The 27,874-nt window shown below is 38.8% G+C and overlaps 1 protein-coding gene across 4 annotated transcripts in view; it reads right to left on the bottom strand.

The window, feature by feature from the left end:
• PTPRA (protein tyrosine phosphatase receptor type A) overlaps window positions 1-27,874 on the bottom strand; it is a 150,615-nt gene that overhangs the window by 57,127 nt on the left and 65,614 nt on the right. For 3 of the 4 annotated variants that reach the window (XM_036244288.1, XM_036244287.1, XM_036244290.1), the window contains 3 exons: window positions 20,180-20,258; window positions 19,258-19,584; window positions 13,166-13,192 (listed from right to left, as the gene is read on the bottom strand). In XM_036244288.1, coding sequence (XP_036100181.1) covers window positions 13,166-13,192; window positions 19,258-19,584; window positions 20,180-20,258 — 433 coding nt within the window. The remainder of the gene's footprint in view (window positions 1-13,165; window positions 13,193-19,257; window positions 19,585-20,179; window positions 20,259-27,874) is intronic. The other variant, XM_036244291.1, reaches the window with a different exon arrangement.

Raw genomic sequence — 27,874 nt, 5'->3', positions numbered from 1 at the left:
GCTTGGTCAGACACCTGTACAGAGCCTATATGCCATCTCTACTTTAAATTTTACAGGCAATGCAAACTTTCTGTCTAAAACGTTTCCCTTATCAATTTGTAAGTTAGTACTGCCATCCACCCTGTTATTCAAGTAAGAAATGTGGAACTCCCCTTGATTTCTTCCTCATGCTTTTCTTCTATATTCAACCCAGCTGCAAGTAATATGTTCTCAGGCTAAAACAAATGCCTCAAATATGTCTGCCTTTTTTTCACACTCTGTTGCCCTCACTATAGTCTAAATCTCTATTCTCTCTTCTGGATCACAATAAGCCTCTGTCCCCTGCCAATCCTTCTACACAAAGCAGGCAGAGGGATCTCTAAGGAAGCAAATAAGATCGTGTTCCTCTCATATGTAAAACCTTTGGATGGTTTCCCAAGCCTTTAGAAGGAAATCTAATATCCTTACTATGGCCCATAACAACCTCCCTCATTCAGGCCCTGCCTACTGTATCTGCCACCACACATTCTTTGCTCACTTGACTTCAGCCACTGGAGTCCTTCCATACTGAGTTCATTCCTTCCTTAGGCCTATGAACATGTTGTTCCTTCTGCTTTTACACAGCCTCCTTCCATTCTTTGCCTGGCTAACTCCTAGTCCATCTAACTCTCATTTAAGTGTTACTTTTCCCAGACAGATCTTTTTGTTTCCTAATACTAAATTAGGATCCTAAATCTTCATTTCCCAATCTCTAAAATTAGTTATGCTGAAGATTAAATGAGATTACCCATGTAAAGTTCTTGGCACAGTAATTAGTACACATTATGAACTCAGCCAGTGTTTGCTAGGGTTTTCTTTATTATTCTCAGAGAGCACTCTATTATTTCCCTTGATATTACCCCTCACACTCTAGTTATATATTTATTTGAGTTTAGTTGACTAGTGAGTGTCCCTTCTTTACGTCATAAATTCTACAAAGGCAAAGATTACATATCTGCTTTGTTTTTCACCATAAACCTTAAACCTAGCACAGAATTTCACCCACAGTTGGCAATAAGTATTAGACTACAATGAGTGAATGAATAAAGTAATTAATTATTGATATATCACTAAATATATCTTTATTAAATGCCAATCACAGAGGGCTGTATACTGGGTATTAAAAGGAGTTCATTAGAAACATCTAACTCAAGATGGTTAGCTAAATCAATAATTTTACTTCTTGCTCTTCCCAAAAAAACACTGAAATAATAGAAGAAATACAAACAGACTAACAAACCATATTGGGAAGGTAGCAAAAGGTGGCATTAATAGACCAAAACCTCTGAGGGATATGTGAACAAAATAGATGGGATTGGACTGATGAAGAGATCAATCAGAGCCAAAGAACCTACAGTTGAAAGGTAAGTACTGGTTCTACTAGTCTGGGCCTGGAAACACCTAGAGCTCAGAGTCGAACGGGACTGGGAATGAAAGTGAGCCTTGGGTAGGAGTATGGTATTTAACCAACGGCTTGCCAAAGCAGAATCAGTACACCTACAGGCTGAGTAACAAGCTCTGGTGTCCCATTCAGACTCAGCTAGAAAAACAGACTCTATCCAGAATGGAGAGAGGGAGAGTTGTCACAGGGAAAGCTAATTGCTTCATTAAACAATAAATAAATAGCCCTGGCCGGTTTTGCCCACTGGTTAGATCGTTGGCCTGTGGTCCAGAGACACCCGGGTTTGGTTCCCGCTAAGGGCATGTGCCTTAGTTGCAGTTTGTCCCCGGCCCAGGTTCGTTGTGCGGGTGGCAGCCACTCGATGTGTCCCTTTCATGTTGATGTTTCTCTCTCTCTCTCTACCACTCTATCTGAACAAATAATGGAAAAATGTCCTCAGGTGAGGATAGAAAATAAATAAATAAATAAATAAATAAATAAATAAATAAGCAAGCATATGTTGTATATACATATTTTAACTTTTTATTATGGGAAAATTTCAAACTTACACAGTAATAATGTGAACACGACAATAAATCACTATGAACTTAGCACCACTTCAACATTATCACTATATGCCAGGTTTAAAAATCTCACCCCGCCAGAGTGGCTCAGTGGATTGAGCGTCATCCTATGGACTGAGAGGTCCTGGTTAAATTCCCAGGACAGGCCACATGACCAAGTTGTGGGCTCAATCACCAGTAGGGGGCATGCAGGAGACAACCAACTGATGGTTCTCATGTGGATGTTTCTATCTCTTTTTCTTTTTCTCTCTCTAAAAAAAAAAAAAAATCGATAAAAATATTTTTAAAAATCAGTAAAAACATATTTAAAAAAATATAGAAATAAAATCTATACAGGATTTCTCAACCTCGCACTCAAGAAATTTTGAACTAGATAATTCTCTGTTGTGGGGGGGCTGTCATGGGCACTGTAGGATGTTTAAGAACATCTCTAGCTTCTATCTACTAGATGCCAGTAGCAAACTAATTGTGATGACTAAACATTATTTCTAGACAATGCCAATTGTCCTCTGAAGGAAAACTGCCCTGAGTTGAGAACCGCTATTCCATACCATCCCCAGTGGATTACTTTAAAGCATATCTGAGACATATCATTGTAACTACTAAGAGATAAGGATTCTAACATAAACACAACACCATTATCCCATTTATAAGAGCAACATGAATTCCTTAATATAATGTGATATTTAATTACTATTTAACTATCCCTGGTTATCTCATACACACCTTTTTTGGTTTGGTTAGAATCGACATCCAGAGAGGATCTATACATTGCACATGACTGTTAGGTATAACAGGTCCACAGAGGGTTTCCAGGGTAGGTCCTGAAGACAGATATAGTTCGAGGCAGCCACAAGAGATGAAGAAGGGGAAAAGAGAAAGAAAGGCAGCTCTGCCCAGAGGATAACTGTGCTCAACTTCCTAAACCATGACTGAATCCCTAGTTTAGGATATGTCCCTGTTTGTCCTCCTGAAGCGATACCTATTATGAGCACAATCCAGTCCACTAAATGCTCCAGAGCAAAACTTAACTTGGTTTTAACACCTTCACAAAAACCAAGGACAGCAATGGTAGTCCTGGGAAAAAGAAGTGATACATAACTACAACAAATCTTTAAAATATATATTGCAATTTGTGAAAGAGGGCACTATCAATTAAAAAAAATAAAACACTATAAAACAAGGAGCAATCTCACACCTGTCAGGATGGCTACTATCAAAAAAACAGAATATAACAAGTGCTGGCCAGGATGCGGTGAAATTTGAATCCTTGTGCATGGTTGGTAGACATGTAAATGGTATAGCTGCTGTGAAAACAGAATGAAAATTCCACAAAAAAATTAAAATTACCACATGATCCAGCAATTCCACTGCTGGGTGTAGGCTCAAAAGAATTGAAAGCAGGGTTCTTTTTTTTCTTTTTCTTTATTGATATTTAGAGAGAGAGAAAAGGAGAGGGAGAGAGAGATAGAAACATCGATGAGAGAGAACATCTACTGGCCAACTCCTGCATGCCTCCCACTGGGGATCAGGCCCACAACCTGGGCATGTGCCCTGACCAGGAATTGAACCAGTGACCTCTTTTTTTTTATCCTCACCCAAGGACATTTTTTCATTTTCTGTTCAGATAGAGCAGGAGGAAGAGAGAGAGAGAAACATCGACGTGAAAGGAAAACATCGAGTGGCTACCACCCGCACGACCCAATCAGGGCCAGGGATACATGCCCTTAGGGCAATCGGGGTACATGCCCTTAGCGGGAACCGAACCCGGGTCTCTCTGGACCCCAGGCTGACGCTCTAACCTCTGAGCCAAACCGGCCAGGGCGAACCAGTGACCTCTTGATGCATGGGTTGATGCTCAACCACTGAGCCACACTGGCCAGGCTGAAAGAAGGGTCTTGAAGAGATATTTGGACACCCATATTCATAAGCAGCATTAGTCACAACAGCTAAAATAAAGAAGCAATCCATTGATGGATAAATAAATAAGCAAAATGTATACATATACAATGGAATATTTTCAGCCTTAAACAAGAAAGAAAATTCTGCCCTGGCTGGTTTGGCTCAGTGGTTAGAGCATTGGCCTGCGGTCTAGAGAGACCTGGGTTCGGTTCCTGCTAAGGGCACGTACCTAGGTTGCAGTTTGTCCCCAGCCCTGGTTGGTCGTGCAGGTGGCAGCCACTCGATGTGTCCCTTTCACATCGATGTTTCTCTCTCTCTCTCCCTTCATCCCTCTCCCTCCCACTCTGTCTGAACAATAAATGGAAAAATGTCCTTGGGTGAGAATAAAAAAAAAAAAATTCTGACACATACAACATGGATGAATCTTGAGAACATTACGCTAAATAAGCCAGTCACAAAAAACCAAATACGGTATGATTCCACTTATATGGGGTACCTAGAGTAGTCAAATTCAGAGATAGAAAGCAGAATGGTAGTTGCCAGGGGCTGGGGAGAGGGAAAACTGGGAAGTTATTGTTCAACAGGTATGGAGTTCCAATCTTACAATATGAAAGGGTTATGGAGATGGATGGTGATGGTTGCACAACAGTAAGAATGAACTCAACACCAACAAACTATACACTCAAAAATAGTTAAAATCATCACCCAGCCAGAGTGGCTCAGTTGGTTTTGGGTAGTTCTGTGTACCGAAAGGTTGCTGGTTCAATTTCTGGTCAGGGCACATACCTGGGTTGCGGGTTTGATTCCCAGTTGAGACATGTACGGAAGGCAATCAACTGATGTTTCTCTCTCTCCCCTCCTTTTTGTAAGCATATCCTTGGGTGAAGATTTTTAAAAAGTGGTTAAAACAGTAAATTTTATGTGTATTTTACAATTTGCTACAGTGTGACAATAAAAAAATGTAGGGAAAAAAGGAGAAATCTGAGAATTAAAGAAGAGTTCTTAGAAAACTAAAACATGATTAGGAAAAAACAATCTCGATAGAAAGGCTGAACAGGAAAATAATTTTACAATTAGCATTACATAATAAAACAAATCAGTATTGTGAAAGACCATATTATGGAAGTTCCCAGAACACAAAACAAGCAGTAAGAGTGAGATGGGAATTATGAGAGCAGAGAAAAGAGACAAGCTAGATAGATCTAGTTCTTGTATCTGTTCAATAGGAATTCCCAAAGAAGAAAACAGTAAGGAAGGAGGGGAAAAAATTATACTAGAAAGTTCCCTGAATTATCAGGCAAAAGAGATCATCCAATTTGAGCAGTAATACTGAAAATTAAAATAAAATAAAAAAGATCTTTATCTAGATGCATTCAGACAAAACTTTTGAAATTTTTGGATTGAAATTAACCAATCACAAGCCATCCTTTAAAATTTCCAACAGAAGACAAAAGGTTCTCGAGGAAAAACGAGAATCAGATTTACGTATGACTTTTATCTAAAATTCCATGGCCAGAAGTCAATGGTATACTATTAAGTTCTTAGGAAGGACTCTGAACCTAGAGTTATTTATCTAGCCAAATTTCTCAGCACGAGGTCAAAAGAAAGCCATCTCCAGAACTTGGGGCTTTAGGGTCAGACAAACCTGAGAATTTAAATCTCTATTATCCTACTTAGCAGCAGTATGACAATCTCTTGGAACCCTGTGGAATGCTTTATGAAACGCAAATATATCACCATTCTACACCTTTTACAGTTAGGGTAAGATTTAAAAGAAGCAACATTTGCAAAGTGCCTGATAAAAAGAGAAAAAATTTGGCCTTGGCATCTAGAAGCTCACATATTATAGCTTCCTAGGCTCAGACAGGTCTCTTTGTATAGAACAGGGAAACTACAGCCCAAATGTGGCCCACTGCTTGTTTTTATACATAAAATTTTATTGGAGCACAGCCACGTTCATTCATTTATATACTGTCTATAGCTGCTTTTGTACTACAAAGGTAGAGTTGAATAGGTGTGGTAGAGATAGTATGGTTGCAAAACTGAAATAATTAATTATCTGACCCTTGATAGAAAAAGTTTACTGACCCCGGATTTAGAATGCTATTACCACTTCTCTTCTTACTTGATTCTAGCTCAAAAATCATTTTTTGTTAATTGCTTCTTTCTTGTATTTCCATAATACTACATACCTACTCTGCTATATACCTGTGCTCAATATTTATTCTTGTACCCAATAAATTTATTTTGAGTGACTGCTGTGTCAGGCAGGTTCTAAGAATACAGCAGTGAACAAATCAAAATTCCATATCCTTATGAAGCTTGTATTAGTAGAGGAGATTGGAGAGTAGATAAGAAATATATAATATAGGTAGCGATAAATGTTATTAAGAAAAATAAGGCAGAGCAAAAGAGGGAATAATGAGGAGAAATGTTCTGTGATGTAAGATGGGATGGTCAGCCCTGGCCGGTTTTGCTCAGTGGTTAGAGCATCGGCCTGCAGTTCAGAGAGGCCTGGGTTCAGTTCCCGCCAAGGGCACGTACCTCGGTTGCAGTTTGTCCCGGGCCCTGGTTGGGTCGTGCGGGTGGCAACCACTTGATGTGTGTCTCTCACATCGATGTTTCTCTCTCTCCCCCTCCCACTCGATCTAAACAAAAAATGGAAAAATGTCCTCGGGTGAGGATTAAAAAGAAATAAGGGATGGTCAGAAAAGTCCTAAATGAATGAATGAAGTACAGGAGGCACAAACAGTAGAGTACTTTTTACAACCACCAGTAGAGTTGACAACCATAAGCAATGTGACAAGAAGAGTCAACTAGCCAGATAACTTAGAAATTAATAAAAATTGCCCTGGCCGGTTTGGCTCAGTGGTTAGAGCGTCAGCCTGTGGTCCAGAGAGACCCGGATTTGGTTCCCGCTAAGGGCATGTACTTTGGTTGCAGTTTGTCCCCGGCCCTGGTTGGTCGTGCGGGTGGCAGCCACTTGATGTGTCACTTTCACGTCAATGTTTCTCTCTATCTCTTCCTCTCTCTCCCTCCCACTCTATCTGAACAAAAAATGAAAAAATGTCCTCAGGTGAGAATTAAAAAAAAAAAAATTAATAAAAATTATTAAACCCTGGCTGGTTTGGCTCAGCGGTTAGAGTGTCGGGTCGGCCTGTGGTCCAGAGAGACCCGGGTTTGTTCCCGCTAAGGGCGTGTACCTCAGTTGCAGTTTGTCCCCGGCCCTGGTTGGGTCGTGTGGGTGGCAGCCACTCAATGTGTACCTTTCACATTGATGTTTCTTTCTCTCTTCCTCCCGATCTATCTGAACAAAAAATGAAAAAATGTCCTTGGGTGAGGATAAAAAAAAAAAAGAATTACATCCCTGTTTTTGGTACAGTTAAAGACAATACAAATAGTCAAGATGTTCCCAGGCCTCTATGAGGGAAGGAGACTTGGATCCATTAAGAAAACAGGAGAACTTACAGATTCCGTATCAAATCTCAGACTTGGAGACAGGCTCAGGATCAAGTCACCCTCCTAGGACTCCTCCTGAACTAGACATACCCGTCCTTTCATTGTGCTCAGGCTTGTCCTGGTCTGGGTCCTCTGGAGAACTGGCCTTGCATAATATAGACTGGTGAAGGCAAGGCAGGCACACTGGTCCAGTCCCTGCCCACCCTCTCCCCCCAATCTCTTCTAGCAAAATTTCACTTCCTAGACTCAGGGTAGATGCCAACATTTCAAAAAATATTAGAATGGCATTTTGGAACAACAGATGTCTATTTGCTATATCCCCTTTCCAAGAAAACAAAGGGTCATATTATTCTAAGGCAGTGGTTCTCAACCTTCCTAATGCCGTGACCCTTTAATACAGTTTCTCATGTTGTAGTGACCCCAACCATAAAATTATTTTCGTTGTTACTTCATAACTGTAATTTTGCTATTGTTATGAATCGCCATCAGAAATATGTGTTTTCTGATGGTCTTAGGCGAACCCTGTGAAAGGGTCGTTTGACCCCCAAAGGGATCATGGCCCACAGGTTGAAAACCGCTGTTCTAAGGGCTCACAAGTAGACAGGTAAGTCAACTAAGGACTTAGGCATACGTTGGTCAAGTATAAAAATAATTAGTAAAGTAAAAGCCATACCCCTCTAGCCTTATCCTAAGGCCCATTTATTTGTCTTGCCTCCACATTTTCTGGTAGAAGTGTTTATCAACTCACAAAGGCAGAACTGTCATGCTGTTTTAAGTGGCTCTAAAAACAGCAAAAGTTACCAGGTTGCCTTAAGGGCCCAAATCACAGGGCTGAGCCCAATCACTGTTGGCTCAGACCAAATTACCATTCAGAAACCTTAATTTCTATTGCCCATCTACCTTCCCTAAGGCCTCTGGAGTTATATTTTATATATAACTTTTGGATTATATATATATAAATAAAAAATCTGACCATGTCACTTCCTTCCTTATCATCATCAGGAGACACCCTATCTCCTGAGTTCAATGCACCATCAGGTCCATTCTGCTAAGGTCCACCTCTGGCTACTCTCCACCTCATGCACAACTGTGTACTGTTCCTCAAACACATGACTTACTTTTTTTTTTTTTTTTTTGGTACGTGCCCCTAGTGGGAACCGAACCCAGGACTCTCTGGTCCGCAGGCCAATGCTCCAACCACTGAGCCAAACTGGCCAGGGCCATGACTTACTTTTTAATGTCTCCTTGCTTTTACCATATTTGGTGCATCACCATTTTCCTCATTTACTGTATTAATTCAAATTGCCTAAAGCTCACCTTACCTCCATGCCTCATTTCCACTCCCCAGGTACACACAATAAGTTTTTTTTTAGCTCTCACAGCACTTTTATGTGGAAGTATATCTAATAACATGTCGCTAAGTGAACTTATATATTTTTAAAAATTTTTGTATTTGTTTTTTTTTTAAAGAGAGAGAGCAAGAGGGAGAGAAAAAGAGAGAGAAAAACACTGATGTGAGAGTGCCACATCGATCAGCTGCCTCCTGCACCAACAGGTGCTGAATATATTAAAGGTGCTTTTAGGGAAAGTCATCATAAATGGAGCTCACAATAATGTCTATGATAATACAAAAATACCTTTTTTAAACAAAAATCTCAACCCCTTTCTAGACTGCACCTCTAGCAAAGTATTAAAGGAAAAAGTCGGGGGGGGGGAGGAGCAGGTGATATGATCTGATAGCTGAGAAACTTTAAGAAGCCTCTGGGATTCAGTAGAATGCTTACCCTGCCTAGTTCTAGAACTCTGCAGCTCAAGGATGCCTTCTTCACAAATATTAAGACAATACTATTTCCAGATTTAAAAAAAAAGTTACAGAACGATTATAGCAGGTCCTCAAATAACACTGTTTCATTCAATGTCGCTTCATTATAGCACTAATGAGATGTCTAGGAACTTGGTTTTGTTTTATGTTATAGAATCTATCAATAATGTTAAGTGAGGACCTACTGTACATCTAAAATAATTTCAAGTATGGTTAACAGCTTTATTCTGTGCTCTTGCTATTTAACAAACATCAGTTATGTGGTCTTCATGTAAAAATCCTATTATTAAAAAAACAATTAAAATAAAAAGTAGGATGAGATGGGTTTATGGAGAATGTTGTTTAAAATTAGCTAATGTCTACACTTTTGGTGATACAGTTGCTAGATGACCTTGACTTGGGTGCTGCCTTGCACACCAGCCTCCAGAAAGCCTTGGAGTGTCTTTGTCTCCATGAGTTCTGAATGAATGGCTGAGATTCCTGATCTCTTTAGTCTCCCATCTAATAGTAATGGTAACAGAGTGATGATGGTTGTAAGTAGCAATGTACTAGTAACACTTGCTGAGCAACTGCTATGTGCTGAAGTAGCACTTAGGCCAAGCACTTTATGTGTTACTTCATTCCTCACAACCACCCAATAAAGAAAATGCTGTTCCTATCCTATTTTGCAAATGGTTAAATGTAGTGCAGGAAAGTTAAACACCTATCCCACCCTGCTAGTAAGTGGTAGAATCAACACACAAACCCGAGTGGTTTAGCTCCAGAGCCTATGTTTTATTTGTTTTTTTAACCACTGCATACACTGTCTCTCTAAATATTCCACTATGCCACTCACTCCTCAGCCTGCGAACATATTAAAATCATTCAATAGCATTTTCTTAGATGGGAAAATCTCCATTTATGAATGGAAGAATGCATTAATATCTTGCTCAAACTTCATGGAAGCAGTAGTAGATGCTACAGATTCTCCTTCAGAACCAAAGAATCAATTCCCCCAGCTGGAAGGATTAGCAGCTAAGGGCTTTCAGCCAAGTCCTTCCCTAGGAAATGCTCTCTGAGAGAGTAGCTTGGGCCAGGGGAGAAGCTTCCCCTACCCCCAATTGCAGCTCCAGTGCTTCCTATGGGACTGGCTGAGGCCTTTGCTGCCTTTGCTCTGATTACATGACATCTCATTTCCTCCTCTCCCCAATACTACTGCCTTTACTGCCTCACTACAGAGAGGAAGTACTCCCCTATAAACTTGCTGCATGCAAATCTGTCTCAAGAGTTTGTTTCCCCTAGAACAAAATAAATAAAATTGAGATGTAAAACTGCATGAAGACTAAATAAAAACTAGAGAGTATATTCATGTCCACTGACTTCATAGTGAAGAGGTACTTGGCAGATAACGACAGAGCTGGATTTATGCATTACTGTATATTACACTAACCATCCAAATTAATACCAGTAAAAAATGTTTTGAAAGAATAACTGGTAACCAAAGGACAAATATTATATGATTCCACCTGAATTAGGTACCTAAAACAGATAGAAAGCAGAAGGTGGTTTACCAGGGGCTAAGAGAAGGAAAAATGAAGAGTTAGTGTTTAATGGGTTACAGAGTTTCAGTTTGGAATGATAAAAAAGTTCTGGAGATGGATGGTTGGTGATGGTTGTACAATAATGTGAATGTACTTGATGTCACTGAACTATACTGTTAAAATGGCAAATTTTGTATTTTGTTTTTTTTTAAACCTCACCCGAGGACATTTTTCCATTTTTTGCACAGATAGAGTGGGAGGGAGAGAGAGGAAGAGAGAGAGAGAGGGAAACATCGATGTGAAAGGGACACATCGAGTGGCTGCCACCTGCACGACCAACCAGGGCTGGGGACAAACTGCAACCGAGGTATATGCCCTTAGCGGGAACCGAACCCGGGTCTCTCCGGACCGCAGGCGGATGCTCTAACCGCTGAGCCAAACCGGCCAGGGCGCAAATTTTGTATTATATATATTTTATTACAATTAAAACTAAAGCTGGTTCTACCAATGTATTCCAAAATAATTTGGAATACATCTAAAAATAATACACATGAGAAAATAACCAGTTTCTTGCACTTCAAAGAAAGGAAGCAAAGTTGCAGGCCTTTCTTCCTCTTTTTATTCCTTTCTGCTTTGACAATTAAAACACCAGCCACTGCTGTTCAAAGCATCACAAAGGCCAGTACATAAAAACGTATAGCCCTTAATTCATCTGTATAGAAATAATTTGCTCAGCAAACCCATTATAATGCAAGTATTTCAAAACAATTGCCTCATTTCTCAAAAAACATTTGTCTTTAAAATTATACCTGTATTGTGACACAAAATTTACAGTAATACTACAAAAAACTGCTCTGGTAAAAGTGTCATTACATATTGGGCTTTAGAGACTGCTGAGAATATGTATGCCTCTTCATTTTCCTGTTTGGCCAAAGGCGTTTATACAAAATTATTTCTTAAATATTTTATTAATTCTCTTTAGAGACAGAGAGAGAGAATTGATGTGAGAATGCAACATTGATCTGCATACCCTCTACTAAGGATTGAGCCTGCAACCCAGGCATGTGCCCTGACCAGGAATCAAACTGGCAACCTTCAGTGCACAGGATGACGCCAAACCAACTGAGCCACACGAGCCAGGGCCAAAATTATTTTTTAAAAAGGATATTTATTATATTAGTATGTCACAATTAGTAATAATCTTAATAATTAAGGAAACTTTGTTTCTTTTTAATCATAATACTGAAAGTACTCAAATCTATATTAGTTAGCTAGGTAAAACAGGGATATATCTGGGGCAAGAGAAAGGCTGAATATTAAGAAAATATACACTAAGTAGAAGGAATCACATGTCTTATGTTTAATCTTGAAGCCTACCACTTTGTCTTTTGACTCTATTGTAAAATTGATTTAAAGAGCAGTTTTAGGAATAAAATCTAAGTATCTACTGCAACACAAATATACAAACTTTTACATTTAATAGTTAGAATCTGGTAAGAGAATGTGAATAGCCAGAATACTGCATTAATTGAATCTAGTTCCTATGTTCAGGAAAGTGAGAGCTGGAAAATTGAAGAAATGCTGTATACAGTACGGCAACACCTCACTATTCCTCACCAAATACAGTGGCAGGTGGATAACACATAAAGGATTTGAGTACCTACTTTTCTGATTGAAATGTTCCCTACTTAGAAGGGCTTCATAAGCCTACAAATGTTCTATTACTTAATTATGCAGGAAAATTTGTGCATAGTTAAGTAATGGAATCAGAAAAAAATACTTCAAAGAGTCTGATTTGATCAATGATTCGATGATGAGAAAGATCACTTACACAGGTTAACATTTTCCAAACTCAAATACAATTTTCCTTTCTTAGCCTACTGGATGATTTCTTTCTCTCATGCTCTTTATAGCCTTACTGTTGTCCTAAGTAAAACGTGTCACTTCTACAAATGTGTACCCACATACTCTGTTCTCTGGTGATCAGGATTTGGCAGTACTGCAGAGACCACTGACACAGCATCTCTAGTCATAGGGACTTTATACTAAAGGGCTGAAAAATCCATAAAATCCATAAAAGGATTTAAGGGTTTACATTTTGAAGACTAGGAAAAAACAACACAAAGGCAGGATGTTTAAAGGTAACTATGGCCTAGAAATTAGTAATTAACTATAGAGTATAAATTATGGCCTAATATCACCAAAAGGTAATATTAACAAGGTGACATGATCTAGTAAGATACAGTTGTTTCGTTGCTTGTTAAAATGCACCATAGTTATTAGAATGTATGATTTACATTTAAAAATATACTGAGTAATTGTTTCTGTTACTCTTTTCTATGAGGTTAATATGAAAATAACTTAAGGGAAAGTAAACATATTAACAGTCACAGATGTATACAGTTACCACAGACTGTGAGCAAAGGAAACATGATGAATATACAGTGTAAAAGGGTCAGACATAAGGTGAGTGGCTCACCTCTTCTGTCCTGTGAGTCAGAATTACCTGTGTAACAAGTGAAAAAAAACATTCTTTCAAATTAAGACATTACTATTCAATCTAAGGTAAGACAAAATAAACTCTAGGAATGCAGATATTCCATCTTTTTATATATTGGAACTAGAATGTGAGGCACCCTTCAACAACTGGGAAACAAGACTGCCCAGATTTACTGAACTTTAATCAGTGGTTTGTCCTTCTCTGTGAGTATAAAAACAATGCAGCATCAACATTCATAAAAAGTACAAGAATATTACCTGGTTGGTATGGCTCAGTGGTTGAGTGTTGATCTATGCACCAAGAGGTCACTGGTTTGATTCCCTGTCAGGGCATATGACCAGGTTGTAGGCACAATGCCCAGTGAGGGGCATGCAGGAAGCAGCCAATCAATGTTCTCTTTCATCGATGTTTCTATCTCTCTCTCCCTCTCCCCCCTTCCTATCTCTCTAAAATCAATAAAGAAAAAAAAAAAAAAAGTACAAGAATATAAAGAAAAATACAAACACTGGTATTAGAGGTCTTTATGTCTTTTAGGTCATTAAAATGCAACAGCTCATAATTAAGTTAAGGATATGAAAGACCTAAATGATAATAGGTAATAAAAATTTAACTGGTATAGATCAAAGTCTATATACTAACAGACAAAAAACTTTTCAAAGGCTTTTGAAATATCTACAAACCCTGATAAAGTCCCTACAGTAGAAATAATGCAAACAATATTCTTTTTTTTGAGGGGGGGGGGTGTTAATTCTCACCCGAGGATATTTTTCCATTGATTTTTAGATAGGGTGGGGGTGTGGGGGGGAAAGAAACATCAAAGTGAGAGAGACACATCGATTAGTTGCCTCCTGCATGTGACCCCGACAAGGGCCAGGGATCAAACCTGCAACCCAGGTAGTCCATGACCAGAATCAAACCTGCAACTCTTTGTTCCGTGGGCCAACGCTCTAATTACTGCACCAAACTGGTCGGGGCCAAACAATATTCTTTTATCATGATGTAATAAAACTAGAAATTACAAGCCCTGACTAGGTGGCTCAGTTGGTTAGAGCATCATCCCAATATACCAAGGTTTCAGGTTTAATCTCAGGTCAGGGCACATACAAGTATCAACCAATGAATGCATAAATAAGTGAAACAACAAATCAATGTTTCTCTTTCTCTCTAAAAAAGTCAATCAATAAAAAATGTTTTAATAAATAAAATACAACTAGAAATGAACAGGAACACTTGAAAATTAAAAACAAAACCAAATTGTGAAATACCTAAAAAATAACAATAAAATCAGTTTTGTGGCAAAATCCACCAACTCTCTCCTAGTATCAATCTCCTCTCCTTCTTGTCTTTTTGGTACAGAACTCCTTTTTCTAAAATCCTTACCCGGGGAAATGCAGAGAGAGACAGAAAAGGGGTGGGGGAGACAGAAGGAGAGGGGAGAGAGAAACACTGATGTGAGAGAGAAACACTGATTGGCTGCCTTCCATATGTGCCCTAACCAGAGATTAAACCCACAACCAGGTATGTGCTACGATAGGGAATTGAACAGGCAACCTTTCAGTGCACAGGACGAGGTTCAACCACAACTGAGCCACTCGGGCAGGGCCAGAAACCATTTTTGTTTTGTTTTGTTTGTTCAGTTGAGCACAAAGCTGTTTAGCTAGAAATTACATTTCTCAGACTCCTTTGTGCTAGGTGTAGTCATATGAGAAATTCAGTCAATGGGATGTGAGCAAAAGTGATGAAGGCAACTTCTGGTCACATCCGTTGTACAAAAAAATTGGTGTGTTCCCATTGTCTCACCCTTCCCAGGGGCTGAAACCAGAACCCAATGACGAAAGCCTTTTTAATCAAACAAATGAAGGACATTTTGTTGGAAGCACAGTACCATAAGAAAATAGGAACTTGGTCCTAGATGAGGCAAAGCCCCCTATCTACTTTTAGAATGTGATAGGGGAAGGAAAGACACTTTTGTCTTAATTGAAGTCACTGAATTCTGGTATGTCTTTGTTAGAGTAGCTTACACTGCACCCTAACTAATACAACAACCTGCAGGAACACTTATGGAATATGGTTGTAGCTATGCTTATAAAAAGAATTCACAGCATTAAATATATTAATTATCTGTAAAGAATAAAAACAAACAAATTAAGCATTCAACTCAGGAAGACAGAAAAAGTAAAAGACAAATCTATGAAAAGTGAAAAAAAAAAAAGAACTAAAAAAATTAATAAAAAGCAAGAAAGACATAATTAATAAATATACAATAGCAGGTTCTTTGGAAGAAAAAAGCAATGAATCATGAAACAGATAAATGGTTAGCCAATCTCAGCAAAAAACAACAACAACATAAACATAAAATAAATATTAATAGCTATGTAAGAAATTAATTCTAAGATTTTTCCTCAAATACATTCACATAATTTTGAAAACATGAATAAAACACAGTTTTCTAGGTAAACTTCAATTTTTTCCACGAAGCCAAACAAAATACTGACAACTAAAACTTACCAAAATGCAGCACAAATACAAAGAAAACACAAAGACCAATTTCATTTAGAAATAACTTATGAATATCAATGGAAACAAATCCCAAATAAAATAATTACCAAACAAATTGCAACAATTCATTGAAGAAAAATACAACACAACAAAACACAGTTGTTTTTGCAGGAACGTAAACAGTTCAAAAATAGAAAATCTGTTATTATGATTCACCGTAGCACGTGATAAAAAGAAAAATATCGTATAGGTCTTGCTCACTGATATTGAACAGGCAATTGGCAAATTTAACACCCATTCTTGTAATAAATGCTCTTTGAAACAAGAATAAAGTGACAAATCCTGCATATGATAAATGTTTATCTCAACCTAAGAGTCAGAACTATGTCTAATGGAAAAACCACTGAGAGCATCCTCCTTTGAGTCAGTACAAGACAAGGCTGTCTGCTTTTGTTTCCTAACATTGTTTTGGAGGTATCTGCCAATTTATTTAAGCAGAAGAAAAAAAGAGATCTAAAAATTATGAATAGATACTTGCAGATGAGATGACTTAAAGACTTATGATAACTAAAGAAAATTGTATCAAACACTAAGGAAATTTATTACGATAATCAGTATAAAATGTACGTACAAAGACCAATAGCCTAAATATAGCTAAAACTAAAACAATACTATATGTCAGTTTACAGCTCAATTAAAAAAAAGATAGCCTTCTTGTATAGTGCAAGAAAGTGCTTAATTTATACCAGCAAAAAAATCCCACAAAACAATAAAGCAAAAAAAACCTTCAAAATATTAGAAATACGCTGAACAAAATATGTGCTATATCAGTGGCAAAAACTTTAAAACACTTCTAAGAAATACAAAATAAGACCAGCAAATAGACTACACTGCATTCTTGGATAGGAAGACTTAAAGATGTCAATTGTCCCTGTCAATCTATCAATTTAACATGATCAATAAAAACTTTCTTCCTGCTTTATAAGATGATTCTCATATTCATAAAAAAAAAAAATCAAGTGCTAGCCAAATTCTGAAAAATATGATAAACAAGGGACGACTCACCTTATCAGATATACAAAGTTATAATTATTAAACTGTGGGATTTTGTACACTGACTGAGAAAAAGATTAAGAGAAAATACACATGCCAAGAAATAAAACTCAAATACATATGGGAACCCAAATACACCAAAATTCAATATCTGTTAGAGGTGGCATTCGAATCAGTGAGAAAAAATATATTATTTATTAAAGGGTATTGGGACAAGTAGTGAGGCATTTGGGGAAAAAGCAGAACCACAGTTCACACTTTACATCAGAATAGATTCATGATGAATCAAAGATTTCAGCACACACATGCACGTACATTCGTACATTCGTATGCTCACGCATAAGAAACTTTAAAAATCTAGAAGAAAACACAAGGAAAATTATTTCATAATACTGGAGCCAGGAAAGCATTCCTAGATATGATCCAACACCTAGAAAACATTTAGCTAAAACAAACTGATAAATTTAATTAAAAAAATGTAAAAATTGCTAATGATAGTTTCTGCGATGCAGAAAAGCTAGATGACCAACTTTGGGGGGAGGGGAGTATTTGCAGCTTTATCACAGGTAGGCAAAAGGCTCATTTCCATAACATTAAAAGGCTTCTATAAACAAGTCAGAAAAGCCTAATATTCTTATACTGTTAACACATTTTCATGTCTTAGAGGAGACTGAAATGTGACTTTTATTCAAGATCAATAAAACACAAGTAAACCTTTGATGTACATCAGTATGTCATATTCTGAAACCACACATTTTACTCATCACCACTATTTTACCAATCCTTTCATAACTGTTACATCATAATTTTTGGTTAAATCAGAATTTGATGTTTTATATTATTATGACTATATAATATTATTACTGCTGAGCTATCGGTATAATGTGGTTATTTTTCTTTTCTTGTACTATCTTTTTCTGGATTTAATAATTGCCTTATATTTTTGTTTGTTTAGTTTTCTATTTCCCTTTTCCATTTTCTCGGGTCTCATCTTCCAAAACACTTATTACTAGGATACTGGACATATCCTGAATTAATTCTTTAATTCTTAATTTTTCTTTCTTACTGAACTTTGCTTTGAGTTTTTGTTTTTCTTTTTTATTCTTTTTTTTTTTTAATCCTCACCCGAGGACATTTTTCCATTTTTTGTTCAGGTAGAGTGGGAGGGAGAGAGGAACAGAGAGAGAGAGAGAAACATCGATGTGAAAGGAACACATCGAGTGGCTGCCACCCGCACAACCGACCAGGGCCGGGGACAAACTGCAACCGAGGTACGCGCCCTTAGCGGGAACCGAACCCGGTCTCTCAGGACCGCAGGCCGACGCTCTAACCGCTGAGCCAAACCGGCCAGGGCTGTTTTTCTTTTTAAAAATGAGCAAGTTATATTTCCTTTTTATTCAATTTATAACTAAATAATAAATACACTGTGTGCATTTCTATACAGTGCTTTTTCCAGTTAGCCTATTACACCTGTTCTATACTATAGTTGTATGGCTATATCTTAATGTATTTATCCAGTCTATCCTATCACTGTACATTAAGGTTGTTTTCAGAGCACACTTACAAATAATCCAATTTGTCATTTCAAGCATATATGACAATATTGGTAGAGTGCGCTTGTAAACTAATAGATATTGCCAGATTTCCCTCTACTAGGAAATATATTCCCTTGAGCAGGATGTCAGAGTATCTGTTTTTCTGTATTCTCTTCAATGCAGTAAAATATCAAACTTAAGTCTGTCTGTGAGAGTGAGACATCAATCTGCTGCCTCCTGCACACCCCCTACTAGGGATAAAGCCCGCAACCCATGCATGTGCCCTGACCAGGAATCAAACCAGCAACCTCTCAGTGCACTGGATGACACCCAACCAACTGACACACACCAGCCAAGGCTCAGTATAGCTTTAATTTGCATTTTACTGAGTGAGGTTGACATTCTTTTCATATTGAAAAAACCATTTATATTTCTTTTTCTGAGAACTCTGTTAATACACTTTGCCTGGACTGGGCTGAAGCCCTGAACAAACAGGCACTGCAACCCGGGTGTTCCTCTGAGATCCTAACTCCACCCCTGGACACAGGTCTCCCACTCCATAACTGTTTTGGACATCCTGACCCATTTTCTTTCCCACGGTCTCCATGGATCCCTTCTTTTTCGAGGACAATGCCATTACTTAGCTTCTGTATACCTGTATCTTCAGTCTCTTGCATCATCAATTAGCTTCCCCCTTTCTCTTATATGTTCAACCCTCTTATCTACCTTTAAACGCGATTAAACCTCCCCAATCTAACCAGGAACCCATGCAAAGCAGGAGGACATCCTCCAGAATCTTTCTTCTTTCTCTTAACCCTATATTAACTAGATGTTCCTGAGAATTCCCAGATCTAGATTTTATTACTTTGGGCAATTTTACTTATTTCAAAAATTTTCTATGGCTAAGAAACACAAACAAAAATAATAACGGATGAATAAACTCAAATAGCAAAATAAAGAACAAATAGAAACCATTTCCAGTACCTGAAGGAGGGAAAGTTTCTGGAGTGGTTGCTGCAGTGCTGGAATTCCCCTCCCAAGGTTCTGTTTTGACATCTGTGAATGGATCATCTGGAAGCCACGTTCCATTTGGTGAAATTGTAGTAACTACAGAATTGGTGCTTGCTGTTCTTATGGTCCCATTCTCAGACTCTGAAGAATTGACAGTGGTTACATAGGTGGATCCCAGAGTTAGATTTGGGCTGAATGTTGGTGTCACGAAAAAAGTTACTGAAGAAGTAGGATTTGAAGTTTTGGTCTCTTCTTTTACTGACTCTGCTATTGATGCTTCATTAGATCTTGTAGGTGAAGCTACAAACGTAAGTAAGAAAATAAGTAAACATCACATGAAGAATGTGATAACTTAAAAGCTGAGGCACAAAGTATCAAGTCTTAACAAGCTGTCAGACACTTGGACACCAATCAAAGAATGAACAAATGCAAACATAAGAGTGTGAGCATGTGAGCATGCACGTGTATGTGTACACACACACACACACACACACACACACTCTTAATCTAGTGCTGGATTGTTCCTACCAACTCCGAAAGAGTCCTGTTGGACGGAGGAAGAAACTGGATTCTTTACTGAGTTCCTCAGAATTAATATACAGGAACTTAAATAACAACTTTTTTTTTTTTTTGGTACTTTTCAGGAACTAACACATAATATTATTTACTTAAAGTAGTATGTATATGACATAGTATGTAGTATGGTATATACCACAATGATGAGCATACAGTACAACTCAGAGATTTTAAAAAACATTTATTTTACCACTGCTTTTAAGTAAAACTTTAATATGTATTTCTTTCTTTAACAGAAGACCTAGGTTTTCAATTCTGAGTCAGTAAATGTGAAAGCAAAATGCTCCTCTGAATACAGCCTTATTAAATGACAATTTACCTGTGGTTGCATTGTTGGCACTGACATGTATCGGACTACTGACAAGCAGAACAAGAACGATCCAGGAATCCATGCTGACCTGGAAAATAGAGAGTTATGTTAGATAAGATTCTATATTATTGTAACTATGTACAAACTACTCACCAAAGGAATATTCTGGCCAAAACCTTCCCAGCTATTAAAATGTGCACACAAAATCAATAATTTTTGGGGAGTCTGATATGTACATTTCCCCAGGAATCCAACTACTTAATTGAATTTTTATACAAATATAAATAAGACTTAATAAGAACCAACATTTCTGAGCAGTGACTCTCAGCCTTGGCTACTATTTAGAATCACCCAAAGAACTTTAACAGTCCCCATGCCAGACTGAATATCTGGGAATGAAAGCTAGGTAGCCGTTCTTTTAAAAATGCTCCAGTTTCTGTGTAAAACTAGATTGGTAGTGGGCAAATAAGCTTAATTTAGCCACAGTTTTATTTAGCACCAACTACAGTCACACAAATAGTGGATGCATGCCCATGAAACAGACTGCCTAACCCATCTCATTTGTAAAAAATAAAAAAAGCTCTCCAGGCAATTGCTATGAGCAGATTTAGCTTCTTCAGAATGAGAAGTATGGAAAAGTAAGGGCACTATGACCGCATAGTGCCCTTAGAAGCAGACATCATACAACTGTCCTCAATGTCATTCCATCTCAAACCATATTATAAAGGGCTGTGGCACATTCACACCACTAATAGTGGGTCATTCATCCATTCACATTTCTATGCCCTACACTGAGCTAGATATTAAGGAAACTGAAGAGCAATACAGACTTCCGGTTAAGATGGCGGCATAGGTAAACGTGGTATCATGTCCTCCCACAACCACATCAAAGTTACAACTAAACTACAGAACAATCATCATTCAAAACAGTCTGAAATCAAGCTGCATGGAAGTCCTACAATTATGGAATTAAAGAAGAAGTGGCATTGAGACTGGTAGGAGGGGCTGAGGCGCAAAGGGCTGGTCCCAGACCCACATGTGGCGGGTAAAAATCAGGAAGGACACTTGGGCTGTGAGGGTCCTCCCTGAAGACTGAGGGTGTCCCTGTCTCACACCAGGTACCCAGTTCAGGGCTCCAGTGCCACTAAGAGAAGTCCCCATCACTTCTGGCTGGAAAAACCAATGGGAACTGAGGCTCAGGGAGGCTGAGGCAGCTGAAGCCCAGGACAGTTCCTCTTAAAGAGCCTGCACAGGCTCCAGCATGGGGGAGGCAGCTTGAAAGGCACCAGAGTCATATAGGGAAGAACTGAGTTGTTTGGCATTGGAGCAAGGGGCTGGACAGGCAGCTTTCTCCTGGACAGATGTATTGTCAGAGACCTTTGTTCCTTTGGTGAGCCCTTCCCTAGGGGCGGCAGACAGCGGCCATATCTGGGACTCCAGCAACCTGGCTAACACTGTTTGCCTCGCCCCACCCAACTTTAAGGCCCACCCAAGCCGTTGCCAGGTGCTTTACCATAGGATCGGCTTGTCTTAGATCCTGCTTCAGGTTTTCCTAAATTCTTTCAAACAAGCAGCATCTGGTCTCAGCTAGCCCCATACCTCTTGTTAAGTAATACACAGAAACAAACACAGGGAGGCAGCCAAAATAAGGAGACAAAGAAACAGGTCCCAAATGAAAGAACAGAACAAAACTACAGGAAAAGAACTAAGCGAAATGGAGATAAACAACCTAACAGATGCTGAGTTCAAAACACTGCTTATAAGGATGCTCAATTGACTTAGTGAGAACCTTAGTGAACTTAGTGAGGGCCTCAAGAGCATAAAAAAGGACCAGTCAGAAATGAAGGAGGCACTAACTGAAATAAAGATTAATTTACACAGATTCAATAGTAGAGTAGGTAAAGCCAAGAAGCAAACCATTGATTTGGAGTATAAGGAAGCAAAAAACACCCAATCAAAACAGAAAAAAAAAAAAAAAAGAATCCAAAAAAATGAGGATAGTGTAATGAGCCTACGGGACATCTTCAAGCGTGCCAACATTTGCATCTTGGGGGTGCCAGAAGAAGAGAGGAAACAAAAAAATCAAAAACCAATTTGAAACAGTAATGGCAAAAAACTTCCCTAATTTGGTAAAAGAAACAGACCTACAAGTCCAGGGAGCACAGAGAGTCCCAAACAAGATGAACCCCAAGAGGCCCACACCAAGACACATCATCATCAAAATGCAAAAGGTTCAAGACAAAGAGAATCTTCAGAGCAGCAAGAGAAAAGCAGTTAGTTACCTACAAGGGAGTTCCCATAAGACTGTCAGCTGAGCCCTGGCCGGATTGGCTCAGCGGTTAGAGCATCCATCTGCGGTCCAGAGAGACCTGGGTTTGGTTCCTGCTAAGGGCATGTAGCTCGGTTGCAGTTTGTCCCTGACCCTGGTTGGGTCGTGTGGGTGGTGACCACTTGATGTGTCCCTTTCACATCAATGTTTCTCTCCCTCCCTCTCTCCCACTATCTGAACAAACAAACAAACAAACAAACAAACAAGACTGTCAGCTGATTTCTCAAAAGAAACTTTGCAGGCCAGAAGGGAGTGGCAAGAAATATTCAGAGTGATGAAAAGCAAGAACCTACAACCAAGATTACTCTATCCTGCAAAGCTGTCATTTAGAATCGATGGCCATATCAAGAGCTTCCCAGATAAGGAAAAGCTAAAGGAGTGCATCACCACCAAACCATTATTATATGAAATGTTGAAGGGTCTTCTTGAAGAAAAAGATAAAAAACAAAATGGCAATGAATATGTATCTATCGATAATTGAATCTACAAAATGAACAAGCAGAACAGAAACATTCTCATAGATAAAGAGAACATTTTATTGGTTGCCAGATGGGAGGAGGGTTGGGGAAATGGGTGAAAAAGGTGAAGGGATTAAGAAGTACAAATTGGCCCTGGACAGTTTTGCTCAGTGGTTAGAGCACCGGCCTGCGGTCCGGAGAGACCCGGGTTCGTTTCCCGCTAAGGGCGCGTACCTTGGTTGCAGTTCGTTCCTGGCCCTGGTTGGTCGTGTGGGTGTCAGCCACTCATGTTTCTCTCTCTTTCTCTCTTCCTCTCTCTCCCTCCTACTCCATCTGAACAACAACAACAAAAAAAGGAAAAATGTCCTTGGGTGAGGATAAAAAAAAAAAGAAGTACAAATTGGTTGTTAGACTGACAAACCTCAAAGGGAAGGGGGGTTGGCGGTTGGGAATAAACCAAAGAACTTATATGTATATATGATAATCAATGGAAACAGACAACAGTGTGGGGAAAGGCAGGAGGATGGTGGGAATGGGGAGGAGAGGGTCAATGGGGGAAAAATGAGGAACATCTGTAATACATTCAACAATAAAGATAAGTTTTAAAAAAATAGAGCAATACAGTCACAGGTCCTATCTGCATGGGCCTCACAGACTAAAGAGTAATTCAATATGGTAGTGACTCTCTGTGGGAAGCAGACATGCCCCTCCTGAGGAAGGGTAGTGATGTACAGATGGTTCATATGTACCCCAGGAGTTTGCCTCTGGTACCAGCAACCATGCCTAATAGAGAAATGGGTTCAGCAGGTGGCCTTCCCAAGGTGCAGCTACACAAGATGTGACTCTAGTCCCACTCTTCCCATCTAACATAATCCAAAACTGGGAAAGCATACAATTCCCTGCATAGAATTGGGAAACAAAGTGAAAGTCTGAGGGAGTTAGACCATTGCCTCATTCCATAGATCAAAATAAAATCCAGCTGAGTTCAAGAATTAAATGTTTAAAGGCACATTTTATTTATTGATTTTTTAAATATGTTTTTATCGATGTTTTTAGAGAGAGAGGAAGGGAGACAGAAACATCAATGTGAGAGAGAAACATCAAACAGTTGCCTCCTGCACGCCTCTACTGGGGATCGAGCCTGCAACCTGAGCATGTGTCCTGATCAGGAATTGAACTGGGACCTCTCAGTCCATGGGATGACACTTAATCCACTGAACCGCACTGACCGGGCAAAAGGCAGATTTTAAAAGGGAATAAATATTTATGTGAGCCCAAGATGAGGAAGGAAAACATAAAGGCAATGTAAGAAATCACAAAAGTTAAAAATGGAATACCTAACAATAGAAAACACAAACGCTTTTAAATGTAAAAGGAATCAGCCCTGGCCAGTTTAGCTCAGTGGTCCGCAAACCAAAGAGTTGCAGGTTTGATCCTGGTCAAGGGCACATGCTTTGGTTGTGGTTCGTCCCCAGCCCTGGTTGGGGTCATGAGGGAGGCAACCAGTCAATGTGTCTCTCTCACATTGATGTTGGTCTCTCTCTCTCCCTCCCTCCCACTCTATCTGAACAAAATATCGAAAAGTGTGCTCGGGTGAGGATTAAATTATATATATAAAGACTCAATATTGTTAATGTCAATTCTTTCCATTTTGGTCTATAGATTTAGTACAATCTCAGTAAAAATCTGCCCTGGCCGGTTTGGCGCAGTAGTTAGAGCGTAGGTCTGAGGTCCAAAGAGACCCGAGTTTGGGTCCCGCTAAGGGCATGTACCTCGGTTGCAGTTTGTCCCTGGCCCTGGTTGGTCGTGCGGGTGGCAGCCACTCGATGTGTCCCTTTCATGTCGATGTTCCTCTCTCTCTCCCTCCCACTCTACCTGACAAAAAGTGGAAAAAGTGTCCTCGGGTGAGGATAAAAAAAAAAAAAAACTTAGCAAGTTATTTTGTGGATGTTGAGCAGCTTATTTTAAAGTTTATAATAGAGAGGCAAAAGACTGAGAATAGTCAACTCAATACTGAAGAACAACAAAGTTGGAGAACTAACACTCTTCTATTTTAAGACTTACTGTAAAGCAATAGTTAGTAATCAAGACAGTGTGGTACTGGTGAAAGAACAGACAAATAGATCAGTGGAACAGAAGAGAGAGCCCAGATACAGACCCATATAAATAAAGTCAATTGATCTTTGACAAAGGAGCAAAAGCAATACAATGGAGCAAAGATGATCTTTTCAATAAACTGTGCCGGAACAACTAGTCATACAGCATAAAAAAATAACAAACCTAGACTCAGACCTTACTCTTCACAAAAAAATTAATTCAAAATGGACCACAAACCTGAATATAAATGCAAAACTATAAAACCTAGAAGATAATATAGGAGAAAATCTAGATGATTTTGAGTATGCTGATGACTTTGTAGACACAACACCGAGGGCATGATCTATGAAAGAAATAGTCAATAAGCTGAACTTCATTAAAATGTAAAACTTCTGCTCTGGCCGTGGCCGGTTTGGCTCAGCGGTTATAGAGTGTCGGCCCTCAGACCAGAGTCCAGGGTTCGTTCCGCTAAGGGCATGTACCTTGGTTGTGGTTTGTCCCTGGCCCCGATTGGGGTCATGTGGGTGGCAACCACTTGATGTGTCTCTCGTGTCGATGTTTCTCTCTCTCTTCCTTCCTCTCTCCCTCCCACTCTATCTGAAGACAGATGCAAAAAAATGTCCTCAAGTGTGGATAATAAAAAATAAAACTTCTGCTCTGCAAAAGACAATGTCAAGAGAATGAGAAGCCTTCTTCCCTCTCTTTAATAAATTTTTAAAAAGTACAAGAATATATAGAGAAATACAAACACTGATATTGAGGTTTTTATGTCTTTTAGGTCATTAAAATGCAATAGCTCATAATTAAGGATATGAAAGACCTAAATGATAACAGGTAATAAAAATCTAATTGATATAGACCGAAGTCTATATACTAACAGAAAAAAAACTTTTCTATATGATAATTGGGGCTACATGTCACTATAGAGTTAGTTGTCCAAAGCCATAGAATATACAACACCAAAAGTGAACCTTAATGTACACTACTGGTGATGATGATGTTTCAAAATGTAGGTTCATTGAGGATCGCTGTGGCAGGAATGTCAATAGTGGGGAAGGTTGTACATGTTGAGGGCAGGGAGAATTTGGGAGCTCTATAGTTTCTGCTCAATTTTGCTGTGAATCTAAAAGTAATCTTTAAAAAAGTCTTTTTTTTTTTTTTTTAAAGAAAGAAATTGGGGAAATTGTCACAAATAAAAGAATTAAAACAAGAATTCATATCAATATGAAAAATATGAAAACCCTGATTTTGAAAAACTTCAAGAACCTAAACAGATTACTTACAGAAGAGAAAAACAGCTAAGGAAATACAAGAAAAGTGCTGACCATCCCCACTAATTAAAGGAATACGAGACAACATTTTTACTTTCCAAATCAGAAAAGATCAATCATATGACATAGTCAATGCTGGCATAGGGGTTCAGAAGAAGTATCTCCAAAATGTGCCACTTTGGCATGTGAATTATTTTGAGCTAAAGGCAGTCAAGACCCTGCAAGCCCACCAGAAACGTTTACCTCTCCCTTAAAAAATTTAAATTAGGGGATTTGCCCATAATCAGTTATCACCAGAAAGAAAAAAAAAAGACCTATCTATATGGCAGGGCAAACTACTAATCTATCTACTCTTCTTATCATCTTGCAATGCCCTTCCTCCTCTCTGAAGCCTCGTGAGAGGCACCTTACCTCAACCCTTAGCTCAGGATGTCATATACCTAATTTTCTCTTTCTAGCTTTGGATCTCTCATGTATGTGGGGTCTCTGACTCTCTCATGTACGTGGGTTTCTGATGCATACACGTGTAATTAAATATGGCTATTTTCTCTTGTTAATCTGTCTCATGTCAATTTAATTATTAGACCATCTGAAAGAACTATGAAGTCATATCGAGGAAAGTTTCTTCCTCCCCCACACTGGCAAAAGTCACATGAAAAGAACCCAAATACTGGTGGGAATGCCAATTAGTCTATACTAACAAATTTCTTTCCAGAAAGATTATACAAGAACGGTATCCATATTGTTTTCTGACCCATTTTCAAGGTTTTATTCTGAAGTAAATATAAATAATCTGAAAGTCAAGACTAAAATGATATAGAGATATTCATTAAGTGAAAAAGTAGAAACAATCCAAATACCCAATAGAGAAAACAGAAAAAAGATGAAGTAAATATGTTGCTACTCAAGATGATATATTATTGTGATTCAAAGTACTGTATATTCAAAGAATTTAAGAAAGTAAAACAAGCCCTTCATTTTTTTTTAATCCTTACCCCAAGATGTTTTTTTTTTAATCCTCACTCGAGGACATTTTTTTCCATTCTTTGTGCAGATAGAGCGGGAGGGAGAGAGAGGAAGAGAGAGAGAGAGAGAGAAACATCAACGTGAAGGGACACATCGAGTGGCTGCCACCCGCACAACCAACCAGGGCCGGGGACAAACTGCAACCGAGGTACGTGCCCTTAGCGGGAACCGAACCCGGGTCTCTCTGTACTGCAGGCCGACGCTCCAACCGCTGAGCCAAACAGGCCAGGGCCCAAGATTTGTTTTTATTAAAAAAACTTGTTTGAGAGAGAGAAAGGGGAAGGAAGGGAGGGGGAGAGAGAGGGCAAGAGAAACAATGATTGGTTATATCCGGTATGTGCCTCAACCAGGGTTTGAACCCACAACCTTTTGGTGTACGGGACGATGCTCCAACCAACTGAGCCAACTGGCCAGGGCAAGCTCTTCAGTTTTTCAGCTTAAAATCAAACAAACAAAAACAGATAAAAACTGAATAGACTATATGATCTCAACTAAATTTATGAATGTATATAAATATATATGC

Source organism: Molossus molossus, unplaced genomic scaffold (genome assembly GCF_014108415.1).
Source record: "Molossus molossus isolate mMolMol1 unplaced genomic scaffold, mMolMol1.p scaffold_m16_p_6, whole genome shotgun sequence".
In the NCBI taxonomy this organism is placed as follows: Eukaryota; Metazoa; Chordata; class Mammalia; order Chiroptera; family Molossidae; genus Molossus; species Molossus molossus.
This window is presented reverse-complemented; position numbering and strand designations above follow the sequence as displayed.